This window comes from Anas acuta, chromosome Z (genome assembly GCF_963932015.1).
Source record: "Anas acuta chromosome Z, bAnaAcu1.1, whole genome shotgun sequence".
In the NCBI taxonomy this organism is placed as follows: domain Eukaryota; kingdom Metazoa; phylum Chordata; class Aves; order Anseriformes; family Anatidae; genus Anas; species Anas acuta.
Genome location: NC_089017.1, coordinates 40905291 through 40921935, shown reverse-complemented (window position 1 = coordinate 40921935; position 16645 = coordinate 40905291). Strand labels below are relative to the sequence as shown.

Genomic DNA, 16645 nt, shown 5'->3' with positions numbered 1-16645 from the left:
TCAGCAACAATGTTTCAGGTTTAACATCCTTAGGACACTCTTTGAGGATCAAGGGCTGCTAGGAAGAAGAGACAGGTCCACTTTACCATGTAGAGCAAAAGCATATTTTCCAAAAGAGTACCAAACCTTTTGAGAGCTCTAAACTAGAAATGACGAGGGAGGGAGATGATGACCCAAAATCAAGTGAAGAAGTCACAGACTTGAAAAATAGGGGCTGCAGGGTGATGTGGAAAACACACCTTGAAAACAACAAACCAGGACACAAGAATGAACATCTCAAGTGCATGCACACAAGCAGGGAATTGCTGCTGTGAGGATGACATGATGGGGAATGTTTTAACACTTTGCCTGGGAAATCAACACAAGTAGACACCTCCCTGAAGTATCTGCATGCTAACATACACAACATAGCGAGCAAAGAGAAAGAACTGAGGTCTTCACGTGGTTGAGTACTACAATCTCATTTTGACCATAAACATATATTGAGATAGCTCACATGACTGGAGTGGTGCCATGGATTCATACAAGTTGTTTAGACAGGATCATCCCAGAATCATCCAGGGCAGTGAGGAGAGCAATTGCCATTTCTGTTACGAGAACAGCAGAGATAAATGAATCTCTTCCTGGGTACTGTTGATGAGCTACATCAGAGTTAATATAGGATTAGATGGTTGACCAAATGTCAGCACAATGCTGGCATTGTGGTGGATGTCTGGTATAGACTGTCTGTTATGGGAGAAATAGATGAGGCCTTCTTCAGACAACTGGAAGAAGTCTTAGGTTCTCAGGACCTCATTCTAACTGGGGACTTCAATCACACTGGTATCTCTTAGAGAGAAAGCACAAAAAGGAACTAACAATCCAAGTCTTTTATGGAATTCTTTGATAATAATTCCCCAATGCAGATGTTCAAGCAGCTGACTAAATTATATTCTCTTCTGGACTGATACTTACAGACAAACAAACACTGATTGGGGATGTAAAAGTCAGGACATCCTTGGTTATGACAACCATGAGACTGTGATGCTCAAGATCCTGAAAGAAGAGAAGAAGAGAGACAACATCACAACAGTCCTGATCTTCAGGAGAGCAAATTTGTTTTCATGCTCAGGGACATAATTGGAAAAGTGACATAGAAGATGGTCACAGAAAGAAGAGAGATCCTGGCTGATTTTAAAGAATAATTTCCTCCAAGCCCAAGAAAGGTCCATCCAAACAGAAAATCAAATAAAGATCACCATGGATGAGCAAGGAACTTCTAAAGGAACTCAGACAATAAAAGCGGTGGAAAAAGAGGTAGAAACAGTAAAAGAGGTGGAAACAAGGTCAGGTGATGCAGAAGGAGTACAGAGACATTGTCAAAGCATGCAGGGGTTTCGTTAGGAAAGCCAAAGCACACTTGGATTTGAATCTGTTAAAGGACATGAAAGACAATAAGAAGTGATTCAACAGGTATACAGCAGTAAAAGGAAGACTAAGGAAAATGTGGATCCACTGCTGAGCACTGGGAACAGGGGATCTGCTACTAAAAGACATGGACAAGGCCAAGGTAATCAATGTCCTCTTGAACATTTGCTGCTAAGTCTTGATTTCAGGAATCTAAGGTACTTGAAAGTGCAGGAGAAAAGTACAGAGCGCAGGAGACCCTCAGTGGAGAAGGATCAGGTTAGAAAACACTTAAATTTGAGATATGTAAACCAATGGACCTAATGGGGAGTGCCTAAGAATGACGATGGAATTGTTCAGGGTCAATTTGAGGTCTGCATTTTTTATATTTGATAGGTAGTGTCAATCAGGAGAGATTCATAAAAATCGTGAGAGCAAAAGTCCCAAAATCAACACATGGTATCAACATTGGTGGGGGCTGAGCAACAGCCTTGTCTTAAATCCCCTCAAGGGAGGGATAAAATGGTTTCCAACCTGAAGCCAGCAGAATTGATGGACTCACAAGCTAAGATCCTTGTCTCTGCTTTGAGCAGAGTTAAGAATCTCCCTGTTGCCCCAGAAGTGCCCCTACACAACAGATACCATTCTCTGGGGCTCAATAAAGGAGTGGATGTCAACAACAGTGGTAATGGTCAAGACTCAGGAAAGTGCAACTGTAAAAAGGTAGACCAACATACAAGTTCTTTAAGAACCAGATTCATTAAAAAAAAAAGTGTTGAGTGTGTTGGTAAATGGAGATTCTGCTCTGAGAGGCATAAGGCAACCATTTGCCACACAGACAGTATCTCAGAAGAGATTTTCTGCCTGCCTGAGACCTGTATTTGTGACATCACAAAGAGGCTACCAAGCTTGATCAAACCAGAGGGACTATCACCCATTTCTTTTTTTTCAAGTAGGGACAACTGAGCCTTAAAAAAGAGGCTATGAAACATCAAAAGGGCCTTTATGTCCCTTGGAAAAATTCTGAAGGGATCAGGAGCACAAGTACTGTTCTTCTTAATCCTCCCAGCTGGAGACTGGGACCCACAGAGGAGGCAGCATATGGATAACTTGAATGGGTGGCTGCATAGCTGGTGCCATGATCAAGGTTTCGGGTTCTATGATCTCAGGTGTGTTTTTGAGAGACTGGACATGCTGCTACAGGATGGGACACACCTAATCAAATGGGGCAAGAGTGTTTTGGGCAGAAAGCTGGCTAGACTCTAGCAGGGCTTTAAAGTACACTTGATGGGGGAGAGAGGATGTACCTGTAAGTGTAGGAGAACCACTGAATGCCAATACTTTATAAATGGCAGGGAAACACATGAATCATCCCACAGGAATTAGGAGGGACTCCTCTAAAAAGGTGACATGGCCCTTAGCCCAGCTGAAGTGCCTCTACACCAATGCATGCCGCAAGGGAAGCAAGCAGGAGCTGGAAGCGACATTGCAGTTAGAAAACTATGATTTAATTGCTATCACAGAAATGTGGTAGGGTGATTCACACACATGGAATGTTGAAACAGAGAGCTAGAAGCTTTAAAAGTGAGACAGACAGTGAAGAAAGAGTGGGTGTGTTGCCCTCTATGTTAAGAAATGGATAGATTGTGAAGAGTTCCCTCTGAGAGACAGCCAAGAGCAGGTTGAGAGCCTGTAGCTGAAAATTAAGGACCAGACCAACGATGGACATCCTTTGGTTGTGGTTTACTACAGGCCAACTTATCAGGAGGAGCCTGTTGAAAAGGACTTCTTGCTTTAACTACAGGAAGCATCATGCTCAGAGACTCTTATCCTCCTGGGGAATTTCAACCAGCCAGATGTTTACCAGGAAAACCATGTGGTGGTAAGCAATCCATGACTCATGGAGTCCACTGAGGATAACTTTCTCATCCAGGTATTAGACAAACCAACCAGAGGAGAAGCAGTACTGGACCTGGTGCTCACCAATACAGAAGAGCTTATTAAAGAGGTTAAGACTGGAGGAAGTCTGGGGTGCAGTGACAATGCCCTGATCTTGAGGGATATAAGCTTTACTAAGAGCAAAGTCAGCACCTTGAACTTCAGAAGAGTGAACTTCCAGCTGTTCAAAGAATTAGTGGATGAAATTTCACGGGACATGGTCCTTAGGATCACATCAAAGCTGGCAACCCATCAAGGATTTTTTTCCTTAGAGAACAATAACTCTCCATTCCCCTGTATTATAATCAGGAAGGGCAGAAAACTGGCATGGCTGAGCAAGGACCTGCTGGTCAGATTGAGGCAGAAGGGAAGAGACAGAAATGCTTTTCAGATGTGTAGGGATGGGAGCAGGAAAACCAAGGCACTGACAGAACTAAATTTGGTGAGAGATGCAAAGAATAACAAGAAGGGGTTCTACAGGTACACTGACCACAAGAGAAAGACTAAAGAGAGTGTATCACTTTTGACAAATGAAGACAGAGAAATGGTAACAACAGATGAGGAGAAGGCAGAGGTACTTAAAACTTCCTTGCCTCAGTCTTCAAACTGGTCAGACTTTCTCCATCTCTTTTGCCCCCAAACTCCCCAAACTTCCTCTCTAGGCAGGGGCAGGAGGAGCAGAGTCCCCCCCACTGTAAGCAAAGAGCAAGTTCAGGACCTCCAGAAGTAACTTACTAACTGCAAGTCTATGGGCCCTGATGATATGCACCCCAAGGTCCTGAGGGAATTGGCTGATATAGTCGCCAAGCCACTCTCCGTCACAGTTTAAAAATCATGGCAGTCAGGCAAAGTCCCCAGTGACTGGAAAAAGGGAAATATCACTCCCATTTTAAAAAAAGGGTAGAACAGAAGACCTGGCAAACTACAGACCAGTGAGCCTCACCTCTGTGCCTGCCAAGATCATGCAACAGGTCCTCCTGGAGGTAATGTTAAGGTGCATACAGGACAAGGAGGTGATCTGACACAACCAGCATGACTTCACCAAGGGCAAATTGTGCCTAACCAATCTGGTGGCTTTCTATGACAAAGTAATTCCATCAGTCAACAAGGCAAGACCGACTGATGTCATCTACTTGGACTTTTGTAAAGCCTTTGACATGGTCCCATACAACATCTTAATCTCCAAATTGGAAAGATAGGGATTTGTTGGGTGGACAATCCAATGGATAAGAATTGTCTTGATGGCCACACCCAGAAGGTAGTGGTCAATGGTCTATGTCCAGGTGGAGGATATTGATGAATTTTGTCCCCCAAGGGGTCTGTCTTGAGACCAGTGTTTTTCACTGTCTTCAACAGTGACATAGACAATAGGATTAAGTGCTCCCTCAGCAAGTTTGCAGATGACACCAATCTGAGTGGTGTGGTGTTATATTGGAACACAAACCAGAATCTCTTCTGTTTACCTTGCTTTATTATTAAGTGATAAAGACATCATTAGAACAGTCTTAACATTTAGACAAGAACAGGAATAGCAGAAACGAGCTACACTCTACTGGGCAGAGGTAAACTAACAGTATTAGTGGGACTTCATATTTTATTGAAATAATCCACAACTGTTCCTTTTAGACATAGCATTATACATTATCTTTCATTTCTTTACTTCTAGGGTCCGAGGTGGTTGGTTTTGATGGGAAAAGTTGTCTAATTTACACATTTAATCAAAAACTCATGAGTACACTGAAAGATGTGATTTCTCTGAAGTTTAAGACAATGCAAAGTGATGGAATTCTCCTCCACAGAGAAGGACAAAATGGAGACCACATCACCCTGGAATTACTTAAAGGAAAGCTGTCCCTTCTTATTAATTTAGGTAACAGCTACAGTCTCATAAAATTAATATATATATAAAATATAGTTATTAGATATTATTTTACTAAAACTTATTTTATTTCATTAAGCAGATTTAAATATGATAAACTAGCAGTATATGATAAACTAGCAGTATATATTTGAATATTTATATTTTTATATGAAATTAATAGTTTCTTATTTTTCTTCTCTCAAGGTGACGATAAAACTCATTCTTCTAATACCCAAATTAATATTACCCTGGGCAGTCTTTTGGATGATCAGCATTGGCATTCTGTTCTCATTGAGCACTTTAACAATCAAGTAAACTTTACAGTGGATAAACACACTCATCATTTTCATGCTAAAGGAGAATTCAATTATTTGGATCTTGATTATGAGGTGTGAAAATTACCTTTCCTTTATTACATTTATTAACTTTGTTATAGAAATGCAACAACAACAACAAATAAAGGGGATAGAGCTTAAGGAAGTTTTAATGGTTGAGACTTCAGGGATTTTCTGCTTTGGAATTAACCAAAGAGAGACACTCTTAAATTATTAATATTGTGCTGGACCTGCAACTGAAAGTTTTTAATAGACCAACTTTTTAATCTCAGAATTCATTTTTTTCTTAAATATTTTATTTCAGTACCACTGAAAATGTGTTAAGCAATTTGTAAATATAATTTGAATAAATTTATTTATTATTTTTACGTTAAAAATATTACCCTTTAATAAAAGCAATTAGCCCTAGCTCTAAGTTGTTATTCTTAGCTTGATGAAAAGTACAAAAGTCAGAACAAACCTGTGTCAGAGATGCTTGGGATAAAACTTGAATTCCTGTTAAATCTAGCAAATGTATTATGAAAGAAATCTAGTTTATGCAAATTGTAGAATGATGAAAAAGAGTAGATGTAATTTGCTGTGATAGATTCCCACCTGTGAGAAACCATAGGAAACTACTATTTCAGTCTGTAATTTGAAGATGGGATGCATTATGTTTGCCCCGTTCTATTTGCTGGAGGATATGATGATAGAGCATCATTTGAGCCTGCAGATTTATATTCTTATATTTTTTTTTTCTCCCTATTCAATGTCTTAAGCAGTTAAGAAAAAGACTTCATGCTGTTCCATATCTGCAGTATCCCTTCTCAAGAATATCATTCACAAGATTGAAGTCATAATTTTGTTTAAAATTACTGAGTCTAAGCCACAATGCTAATACTTTGAGGATTACAACTAAATAAATAAATATGCTTGTTAATTTCAACTAAGTGGCTAATATATCTATTTTACCAATATTATGAATTTATTCTTCCTCTCTTTCAGTACAAGGTAGAAAGGAAAGCAAAAACTGGAAAAAAGCCTGAAAATTTCCAAATGACTATGAAGAGCTGTATTTAGAATTGCATTTATTACTACCAATATTTCTCAATTTAATAATTGAATGATGTTTATGCCATGATATAGCTCATTCTTTATATATAGAATGATTGAAAGCATTAAGTGAAATTTCAGAATAAAAAGATAATTAGCTTCAACTGATCTTTCCTACAATCACTTTGAATGCCAAATGGAACTGCTTTGAAATGAGTGAGTTCAAAAGTTCACTTTACTGGTATCCTATGGTACCTAAGTGTGTCTAAGAGTGAAAAAAGTGACCAGAGAATAGATCAAGTCATCTTTGTGGTTGTGCTTTTCTAATTTTTTTATTATTATTATTATTTTAATTATTTTGTGTCTTGGGGATTTACTGAGACATACTGATATTTTTACATTTCTTAGCTTGCAATGGATTTTTATTTTTTTATCAAATCTTACAGTGTATTTCTGAACTTTGTTAAACCTACAGTATCATGTCAAAGAATTGCACAGTCTAACTAACCATTCTGAGAGGAAAACATTACCTTTGCTTTGTTTTTAATCTACTCCAGACTAATTTAATTGATGTACCCTGGTTCTGTGTTGTGATAGATACAATTTACACATAGTGGAGAGGTCAGCTTCAAATTTACTGAAGAAGCTAAAATACTCAGCATTGTCCAGCTGTGTCTGTACATACTGGACCTTGTCCTTCATTTTGCAGCTGTAATGGACCCATAAAAATGATAATTCTATATACAAAGTTACTGTAAAGGAGAAGGATCTATATATCTATATAGATATCTTATATATATTATATATATAATGCTTATTTATAACTTGATTATATATATATATATATATATAATGTATATATATATATATAAAATGCATATGTATAATTTGATATAACCCTATTCATGTTAGTCTATTCTTTTAATACACAAATGTTATACAAATAAATAGCCGTGAAGTAGTGGATTCAGTACTGGACAATCTTTGACTTCTTCTCTTACATTATTAGTAACTTCTTTCATTAGAAAATTACTTAATAGTATTATTGATTTCTCTTCTCTTTCTAAGCTCAGCTTTGGAGGGATCCCAGTGCCTGGAAAATCAGGGGCATTATCACGCAGGAATTTTCATGGTTGTTTTGAGAATGTTTATTATAATGGAGTGAGCATTATTGACCTGGCCAGGAGGCATAGATCTCAGATCTCCTTTGTGGTAAGAGATTCATAGTTCAAAAAGAATAAATAAGTAAAATAAAATAAAATAAAATAAAATAAAATAAAATAAAATAAAATAAAATAAAATAAAAATAACAATAATCATCATCATCATCATTAAAAAAGAAGAAAAAGAAAAAGAAAAACACAGCCACTTCCCTATTCAACATGTTGATATACAGCTCTAATAAAATCCTTGTTGTTCAATTAAAGAAAAATCAATTAATCACCTATTTGGAATGTTTTATCTGTGCTGTTGTAGATATTCATCCAGTAGATAATGCAGGATACATTTTAGTCTCAGATTTCCAGCTAATATTTAGGTGTGTGTGATATCTCAAAGTTGTATTGTATCTCCCTGTTTTACATGTACAGATAACATTCGGCTATACAAGATGACCTAAACTCTTCCAAATACTGTCTTTCACTTCTGTACATGACTAGTAAAAACATCACCAGTACATTTTTAAAGCTATTGCTGAGGATGCCATTCCATTCTGTTTTCTCTAGAGCATTGTAATTTGATGGATTAAGTTCTTCTTGTCAATTTATATTGTTCTTCTCTGCTTGTCAATTTTTATTGTTCTTCTAAGAGCTGTAATTTAGGTTGTTGGGTTTAAAACATTTGTTGTGACACAGCCCACAGATGTAGTAGTCAAATCCCTACCATTTAGAGAAATGCTTTCAATAATTAACAAAATTCCTTCTGCTACAGAAGGTTTTCTACTAAACAAACAAACAAACAAATTGTTTTGTCCTTTGTTTCTTTTTTCTATTTGGAACATTCAGGGATAATCTGTTTTCACTATTTATTTATTCATTGATTTAATAACCAGCAAGAGAAGAGTTATGATGGAAAGTATCAGTTCAAAATAAATAACTAAATAGGAAATGTTATCAATATCCAAAATGTTTGATGTGGATTTCAGTTCACAACATGAACAAAATCAGATCTGGTAGTCTGCCCCAGGAAAAAAAAAAAAAAGAATATCAGGAAGTTAATCTCTTCTTTTCTGAACCTCATTGAAGCACTCAATAACTAGCTAAATTGATACGTCTGTATCCTGTCCATGATGATGATAGATGTTGGGAAGATTCTCTGTGGACTAGAGAATGAGAAACTATGAAATTGTTGGCAAGAAATATAATTGTTTTTCTCAAATGACTGAACTGTTGTGCTACTTTCAAATCTATTTAAATGTTTTATAATGTATATGTGCCAGAAATTACCTGTGTTACTACAGAATCCCTATTAAACAGCCACTCTGCTGGTCTATCAGGCAATTGTCCAAATAAAGAGGAGGGGGAATCTGCAGATGGAAATATTTTAACATTTGACAAAGTTTCTTAATCTGATGACTGCCTTTTTACTATGAGTCTGTTAAGTCAACTATTCATCTCTCTACAGATGAGTTTATTCATTTATATATTTATATATGTTCCTTGAAGGAAAAGAAAACAGATAAACTTTAATGCCTTGCCGTGCCAGGGGCTAGTGAGATTTTTTCTTAGATTGATTTTATAGTTTTATCCTATAAGGTCAACATTTTATGTGCCTTTAAAAGTTAAAAACTGTTTGTGTTGAAAAGTTGTTAGATGCGCTTTAAATTCTAAAAAGTTTATCATCTGTTTGTTTTATCATCAGTTATCATCTGTACAGAACTACTTAGTTTCAAATGTTTCAAATGATGGCAAGTCTTTAGATCATAGTACATGTTTTATCACTGTCAGGAGTCATAAAGTATTAACATACTTTAACACCAGACTCAAAAAATATATCTGTCTTCTTATTTATATCAGTACAACTGCAGATACAACTAAAGTCAATGAACTCATCCTCAGATTTATTTAAGCACCTAAGAACCAGAGATTTCAGGAACAGTCAAGTACAAAATAAAGGTTAAATAATTATATATTAATCATAATCTGATCCACGTAGGCACACTGGGAAATAAATAAACAGATAAAATAAGAGATCTTTTTTATAAAGTATGTGTTTCATATTTGCAAGTAGTAAGAATTTATAAGTGTAATTTTAACTGATTATTTCTGAAAATGAATACTGAGCTCAGTGAACATCTCCAGTTACATTGAATAGGAATGACTGTTACTTGGTCCAGAATATTTTTTGTTTTTCTCTCTCAGATTTAACACTGCCATAAACACAGACCCACCCCAGATTTCCTCTCTGCATACAGGCATTCAGGACTGTATATTTATACAAAACCTAGCATTCTGTGGGATTTCATCTGAAATTCAGAAATTTATCAAGATCCTAATGTCATTTTGACTGAGCCAAAATAAACTCAAAGTGGTGGTGTTTAACTACTGAAGGTTCAATCACTTAATTTAAGATCTTACATCATTCACTCAAGGGTTTTTGCCACTCTGCTTGGGCAGATATGTCTGTTCTTGCCAAAGAATCAGGTAAACATTTCTCAAGCTGGTGATTTTCTTATACATTTGTACTTGTTTTTTTTTTTTTAGACTAAGACATTCAAGAGTGTTAACTTCTATGCCAAATATTTTGAAATTATGTTGTGTCAATGCAAAAGTTCTTATGACAAGTTTTACCCAAATGTTCCTAATTCCATTCTTGTTTCATTTATTTCTAGGGAAACATATCTTTCTTGTGTTTAGAGCCACAGGTGATTCCTGTTACATTTCTGAGCTCCAGGAGTTACCTGGCACTGCCTGGCACTTCAGGCCAAGAAGAAGTATCCATCAGTTTCCAATTTCGCACCTGGAACAAAGACGGACTTCTGTTATCTAGTAAAGTACATCGGTCTTCAGGTGGTTTCCTGTTATATCTGAGTGATGGAAAAGTTAAAATCAGTCTTCATAAGCCAGGCAAAACCTTGAGTGACATTAGTGCAGGTAATAGAAATGAAGGAAAAACAACAAAACAAAACAAAACAAAACATTATTATGGAAAAAAAAAAAAAAAAGAGAGAGAAAAAAAGAGAGAGGAAAAAAAAAAAAGAACCATGTTAACCAAAACCTGTGTCATTGACTTGGCTTGCAAATTTATGATTCCTTATTTATTTATTTATTTTTAATTTTTTATTTTCTTAGCGATTTGTATATGCTTTTATGGTTGTTGGTTTATTTTAACATTATTTTTTCTCAGTGATTATTTGAGTAGAAATTACTTGCAATAACACAGGCTGTGAGTTGAGTCCTTAATTTGGGTATATGATATGTACAGTTCATTTGTATAATCTAAGAAATGCATGAAGCAAGTTTTCCATTTGTGAAATGTAATCAATTAATTTCTTGCTCTATGAAGCTATTTGTCAGTGCATTTAAAAGGTATCAAGTAACTCATTTTTATATAAAGTTATATATTAGTACATATATTTTGTTTTCTATTATCTAGAAGTCTCAATTACAGAACTTTCTACTACCTACATATAGAAAATTTGCCAAAAACCAGGTCATGTTCCAGGAAGCTAAGGGCTAAGGCAGGCCTGAGTCTATATTAAGAAAAAGATGTTAAATAAAAAAAAAAATAATAAAAAAAAAAAAAATGAAGAAGTTGAGGAGACTCAATAATTGAGAACCAAAGATTCTTTTTTTTTTTTTTTTTTTTTTTGTAGTTAATCACTGAATTGAGATTAGGTCATCTGTTCTTAATAGTGTTTTATTAGTTTTTATTAAAATAGTTTTTATTAAAATAGTTTTTATTAAAAGAAATAGCCTTCAGGGTGGAGCTGAGATTTTCAGAGAGCAATAGTCTTGTTCTGACTATTTCCCCATTGGAAAACTAATAGTATGTTTCAAGCCATGTGAAAGCAGGACAGTGTCAGCTGAGAAAGTCTTCATATTCTATGACTCTTTCAAAAAATGGAGAGAAGCAGTACCATGTACCATATTAATACCTAGCATTGTTTTGTTAGCAGTATACTCTCCTCAGAATTACAGCTGCTCGTTCTTTGTGTAAACAAACTGAGTTTAAACTTTTTGTTATAGAGGGGTAAAATAGTAGTGCCAGAATGAGTTCTTACACAGGACAGGTAAGACTAGAGAGTTCAGATGGATACATAGAATTCCAAAGAATATTTAAAGATAGGAAAATGTCTCTGGGATTGGTGTAGATCCTGCATGAACAAAGAAGTTCCAGTTTGTCTTGAATAATAATGAGTACATTATGTAAATTAAGCTATTACTAAAATAAGTAACAGATAAACAAATAATCAAAATAATAATCACTAAAATTTATTTTCCCCCAATCCTTTTTGAATCCCACAGCACTGAAAAAATCTATGTAAAAGAGCACAAAGTATTCACAAAATCAATAATCAGTAATCAAGCAAAATCACTTATCATGAATAATGTCCTTGGCAGTATGAAGTAGATAAAGAACAAAATGCAGAGGCAAGTAAAGCAAAGAGACAACAGGATTTTAAGCTAAGAGTTCCCAAATCTTAGGTCCTTGCTATTATTATTATTATTATTATTATTGTAGATTGGTTCCTTACTTCAATTCCTGGTACAAAATGATAATTCTTTTGAAGGAAAAAAAAAAAAAAAAGTTTCTCACAATTCCAGTGTTTATTGTGTCTCTACAGACACATAAAGATTAAGCATAAAATTTTAAAAATTAAAATTAAAATTTTAATTCAGGAAAGTAATGACCATGAATAATGTTAAAATTTACATAAATACTTTTTTTTTTTTTTTCTGTGTGTAACACTAAGATCAGCCTTGATATTTGTTGTAATCAAAAATAACTGATAGACAAAGAGTATCAATGTATAAAATGACAAGTAGCTTCCTTGGGCTCACCATTTTAAAATGTCAATTTCTTAGCAAGAGTGATGTGCAGTTAACAGGGATAAATTTGTCTGTTAGAAGCTGTTTCAATTGCAGTTCAGTTAGATGATATATGTTAAAGAAACTGGGGTCATGTACTATCATTTTAACAGACCTGTTTAAGGTGGTGGCGCTTTTAACATCTGTAGACTTGTACATAGAGCAAATTATTCAAAGTTACAATATAATATTAGCTGAAACACTCCACAATAAATCTTGGCAATTTGTAATGAAATAGAATTTAATGACAGAATGGAATTTAATCACAGAATCACAGAATTTCTAGGTTGGAAGAGACCTCAAGGTCATCGAGTCCAACCTCTGACCTAACACTAACAATCCCCACTAAACCATATCCCTAAGCTCTACATCTAAACGTCTTTTAAAGACTTCCAGGGATGGTGACTCCACCACTTCACTGGGCAGCCCGTTCCAATGTCTAACAACCCTTTCGGTAAATTATTATATTTTGGTTATTGTTCTATATAAGCTTATTTTTCAAAATATTTAGCAGGAGGAATTGTGGCTGACTTTATGAGGGCAAAGCACTGAAAAAAAAAAAAAAAAAGAGAGAAAAGAAAAAGGAAAAAAAAAAAGAGAGAAAAAAGGAAAAGGAAAACAAAAAAAAAAAAAAAAAAAAGAAAAAGAAAGAGAAAGAGAAAAAGAAAAAAGAAAAGGAAAACAAAAAAAAAAGAAAGAAAGAGAAAAAGAAAGAGAAAAAGAAAAAGAAAGAGAAAAAGAAAAAGAAAAAAGAAAAAGAAAAAGAAAAAGAAAAAGAAAAAGAAAAAGAAAAAGAAAAAGAAAAAGAAAAAGAAAAAGAAAAAGAAAAAGAAAAAAGGAAAAGGAAAAGGAAAAGGAAAAGGAAAAGGAAAAGGAAAAGGAAAAGGAAAAGGAAAAGGAAAAGGAAAAGGAAAAGGAAAAGGAAAAGGAAAAGGAAAAGGAAAAGGAAAAGGAAAAGGAAAAGGAAAAGGAAAAGGAAAAGGAAAAGAAAAAGAAAAAGAAAAAGAAAAAGAAAAAGAAAAAGAAAAAGAAAAAGAAAAAGAAAAAGAAAAAGAAAAAGAAAAAGAAAAAGAAAAAGAAAAAGAAAAAGAAAAAGAAAAAGAAAAGAAAAAGAAAAAGAAAAAGAAAACCATCATATTTTCTTCTAATAAAAAAAGTTATCTAACAAAACCATATGCAGGACTTTTTCTTGAGTTTCTGAAGTGCTTATTGTTGCCACACTCACTGAAGAAAATCAAGCCTACATCTAAAGACTGAGTAATAAATTATGGATGGCTGGACAGGTTTTTTCTCCTACAAGCAGTCTTATGATATGTCTTTCACACATATGCAAAATTTGATAATTAAATCAGAGCACATTTCTTTGTGCACAGTTCTTCAGAGATCACTTCAGCCATATAAGAAAGAGAAGAACAGCATATTAATTAATGAATGATTAAGCTATAATAAGTTATTTGCACTACTTAAGTATTAGTGCAGTCTCCTTTAAGGTAGGACATTCTCTTACCTAGTCTAACATGAATCAGGAAGACCAAGCAGATGAGGCCCTTCTATACAGACAGAAGCAGCCTCAAATTCACAAGCCCTGGTTTTTCAAGCACCCCAAAAATCTGCTGAAGGGACAGCACAGAAAGGTGTAGGCAACCCAGAAGTTCCTGGAATGCATTGTTGATATCTTCCTTCTCCAACTGATAGAGAAGCCAGTGAGGAGAAGTGCTATGCCAGATCTCATTCTTACCAACAAGGAGGGATTGCTAGGGAATGTGAAACTCAAGGCAATCTAGGGTACAGTGACCATAAAATGCTGCAATTTAGGATCCTGTGGGCAGTGAAGAGGTAGCACAGCAAGCTCACTACCCTGGACTTCAGAAGAGCAGACCTTCCCTTCTTCAAGGATCTGCTTGCTAGAACACCATAGCGTAAAGCCCTGAAGGGAAGAGGGGCCCAGGATAGATAGTTAATATACAGGGGTCATATTCTCCAAGACCAGGATAGATAGTTAATATACAGGGGTCATATTCTCCAAGACCAGGAGTAATACATCCCAAAAGGACAAAGTCAGGCAAAAATGCCAGGATTCATGGATGAACAAGGAGCTCCTGGCCAAACTGAAGCAGAAAAAGGAGGTCTACAGAGGGTGGAAGCAAGGACAAACATCCTGAGACAAATACTGAGAAATTGTCTGTGCAGACAGGCTTCAGGTTAGCAAATCTAAATAGAGCTTCTAATAGGCTAAAGCCCTATTAGAATTAAATTTGTCCAGGAACATCAAGGAGAAAAAATAAAGGTTTCTATAGGTACATCAGTGATAAAAGAAAGTCTAGGAAAATTGTGGACTATCTCCAGAGGGAAGCTGGAGAGTTGGTTACCCACAATATGGAGAAGGCTGAGTTACTCAATTACTTTTTTTCTTCAGTCTTCATTGGCAAGAGTTCTAGCCACTTAGCCCAAGCCCAGAAGGCAAAGGCCAGATCTAGAAGAATGATGAACCACATACAGTATAAGAGAAGATTGGTTTCAAGACTACCTAAGGAACCTAAAGGTGTAAAACCCCATGGGACCTGATGACATCTGCAGGAGAAGGGAACCAGTAAATGTAGTTGCTAAGCCACTGTGCATCATATTTAAGAAGTAGTGGAAGTCTGGTAAAGTTCCCACTCACCCTAAGAGAGGAAATATAGCCCCCATAATTAAAAAGGGGAAAAAAGGAAGACAAAGGGAACTGCACACCAGTCAGTCTCACCTCTGTGCCCAGCAACACCATGGAGCAGATCCTCATGGAAACTAGGCTAAGGTATATGGAAAATAAGGAAGTAACTGGTAACAGCCAACCTGGCTTCAGTATAGAGAGATTGTGCCTGACAAATCTGGTGCCCTTCTATGATCGGGTGACAGCACTGGTGGATGGGGGAAGAGCAAGTGACATTACCTACCTGGACCAGTGCAAAGCATTTGAAACTGTCTACCATGATATCCTTGTCTCTAAATTGGAGAGACATGGATTTGATGGATAGACCATTTGGGCAAGGAATTGGCTGGATGATCACACTCAAGGAGTTGCAATCAACAGCTCAATATCCAAGTGGAAGTCAGTTATGCATGGTGTTTCTCAGGGGTCAGTATTGGGACTGGTACTATTTAACATCTTTATAGGTGACATGGACATTGACATTGAGTGCACGCTCAGCAGCTTTGCAGATGACACCAAGCTGTGTAGTGAGGCTAGTACACTGGACGGAAGGGATGCCATCCAGAGGAACATGGCCAGGCTTGAGATGGTTGTGTGTGAACCTCATGAAGTTCAACAAGGCCAAGTACAAGGTTGTACATCTGGTACAGGGCAATCCCAAGAAAAAATACAGGTTGAGTAGAGAATGGATTGAAAACAGGCCTGAGGAGAGGAACTGGGTGTGTTAGTTGATGAGAAGCTCCACATGAGCTGGCAATGTGTGCTTGAAACCCACAAAGTAAACTGCATCCTGGGCTGTAGCAAAAGACACATGGCCAGCAGGGCAAGGCAGGTGATTCTTCCCCTTTACTCTGCCTTCATGAGACTCCACTGAAAAGAGTCAGGCTCCACTTGTTACATTTAATGCTCCTCTCCCCCTCCCTCCCTTCCCTTCTTTATCCTGACTGTAAATATACTGCATCTGTTAGTATCCTCATATGACACTTCTCATACCAAACTGCAAATAAAATTAATTGCCTGAATGTTATCAGAAAATCTGTGATTATGGTTCTGTACTTTCTGTGATTCTATTAGAAGAGGGAATGGTTGCTTGAAGTGAAACACAGAGGTAATCTATGTGCCATGGTTTTTTATATAATTCCACCTAAGATGGGCATAAAGCAAAAGTTACTATTATTAGAGATAAGGTTTCTTCTTGTATAGTCCCTGACAAATATAACAGTTGAAGTAAGGAAACAAGTCGTATAAATGGTGCATGTATCTATTATTGTATTTAATATATTACAGACACTTTCTAAATGATATTTTATTTGAATTTAGAAGTAATTTTAAGATTAATCTCTGAATTGTTTGCTGAATTTATGTATGTATGTGT

The 16645-nt window shown here is 35.9% G+C and overlaps 1 protein-coding gene across 2 annotated transcripts in view; it reads left to right on the top strand.

Annotated features, from left to right (window-relative positions):
* Positions 1 to 16645, top strand: part of CNTNAP4 (contactin associated protein family member 4) — a 218221-nt gene that overhangs the window by 129029 nt on the left and 72547 nt on the right. For both annotated transcript variants that reach the window (XM_068667353.1, XM_068667352.1), the window contains exons 5-8: positions 4991 to 5194; positions 5390 to 5574; positions 7621 to 7764; positions 10382 to 10643. In XM_068667353.1, the coding sequence (XP_068523454.1) occupies positions 4991 to 5194; positions 5390 to 5574; positions 7621 to 7764; positions 10382 to 10643 (795 nt within the window). The remainder of the gene's footprint in view (positions 1 to 4990; positions 5195 to 5389; positions 5575 to 7620; positions 7765 to 10381; positions 10644 to 16645) is intronic.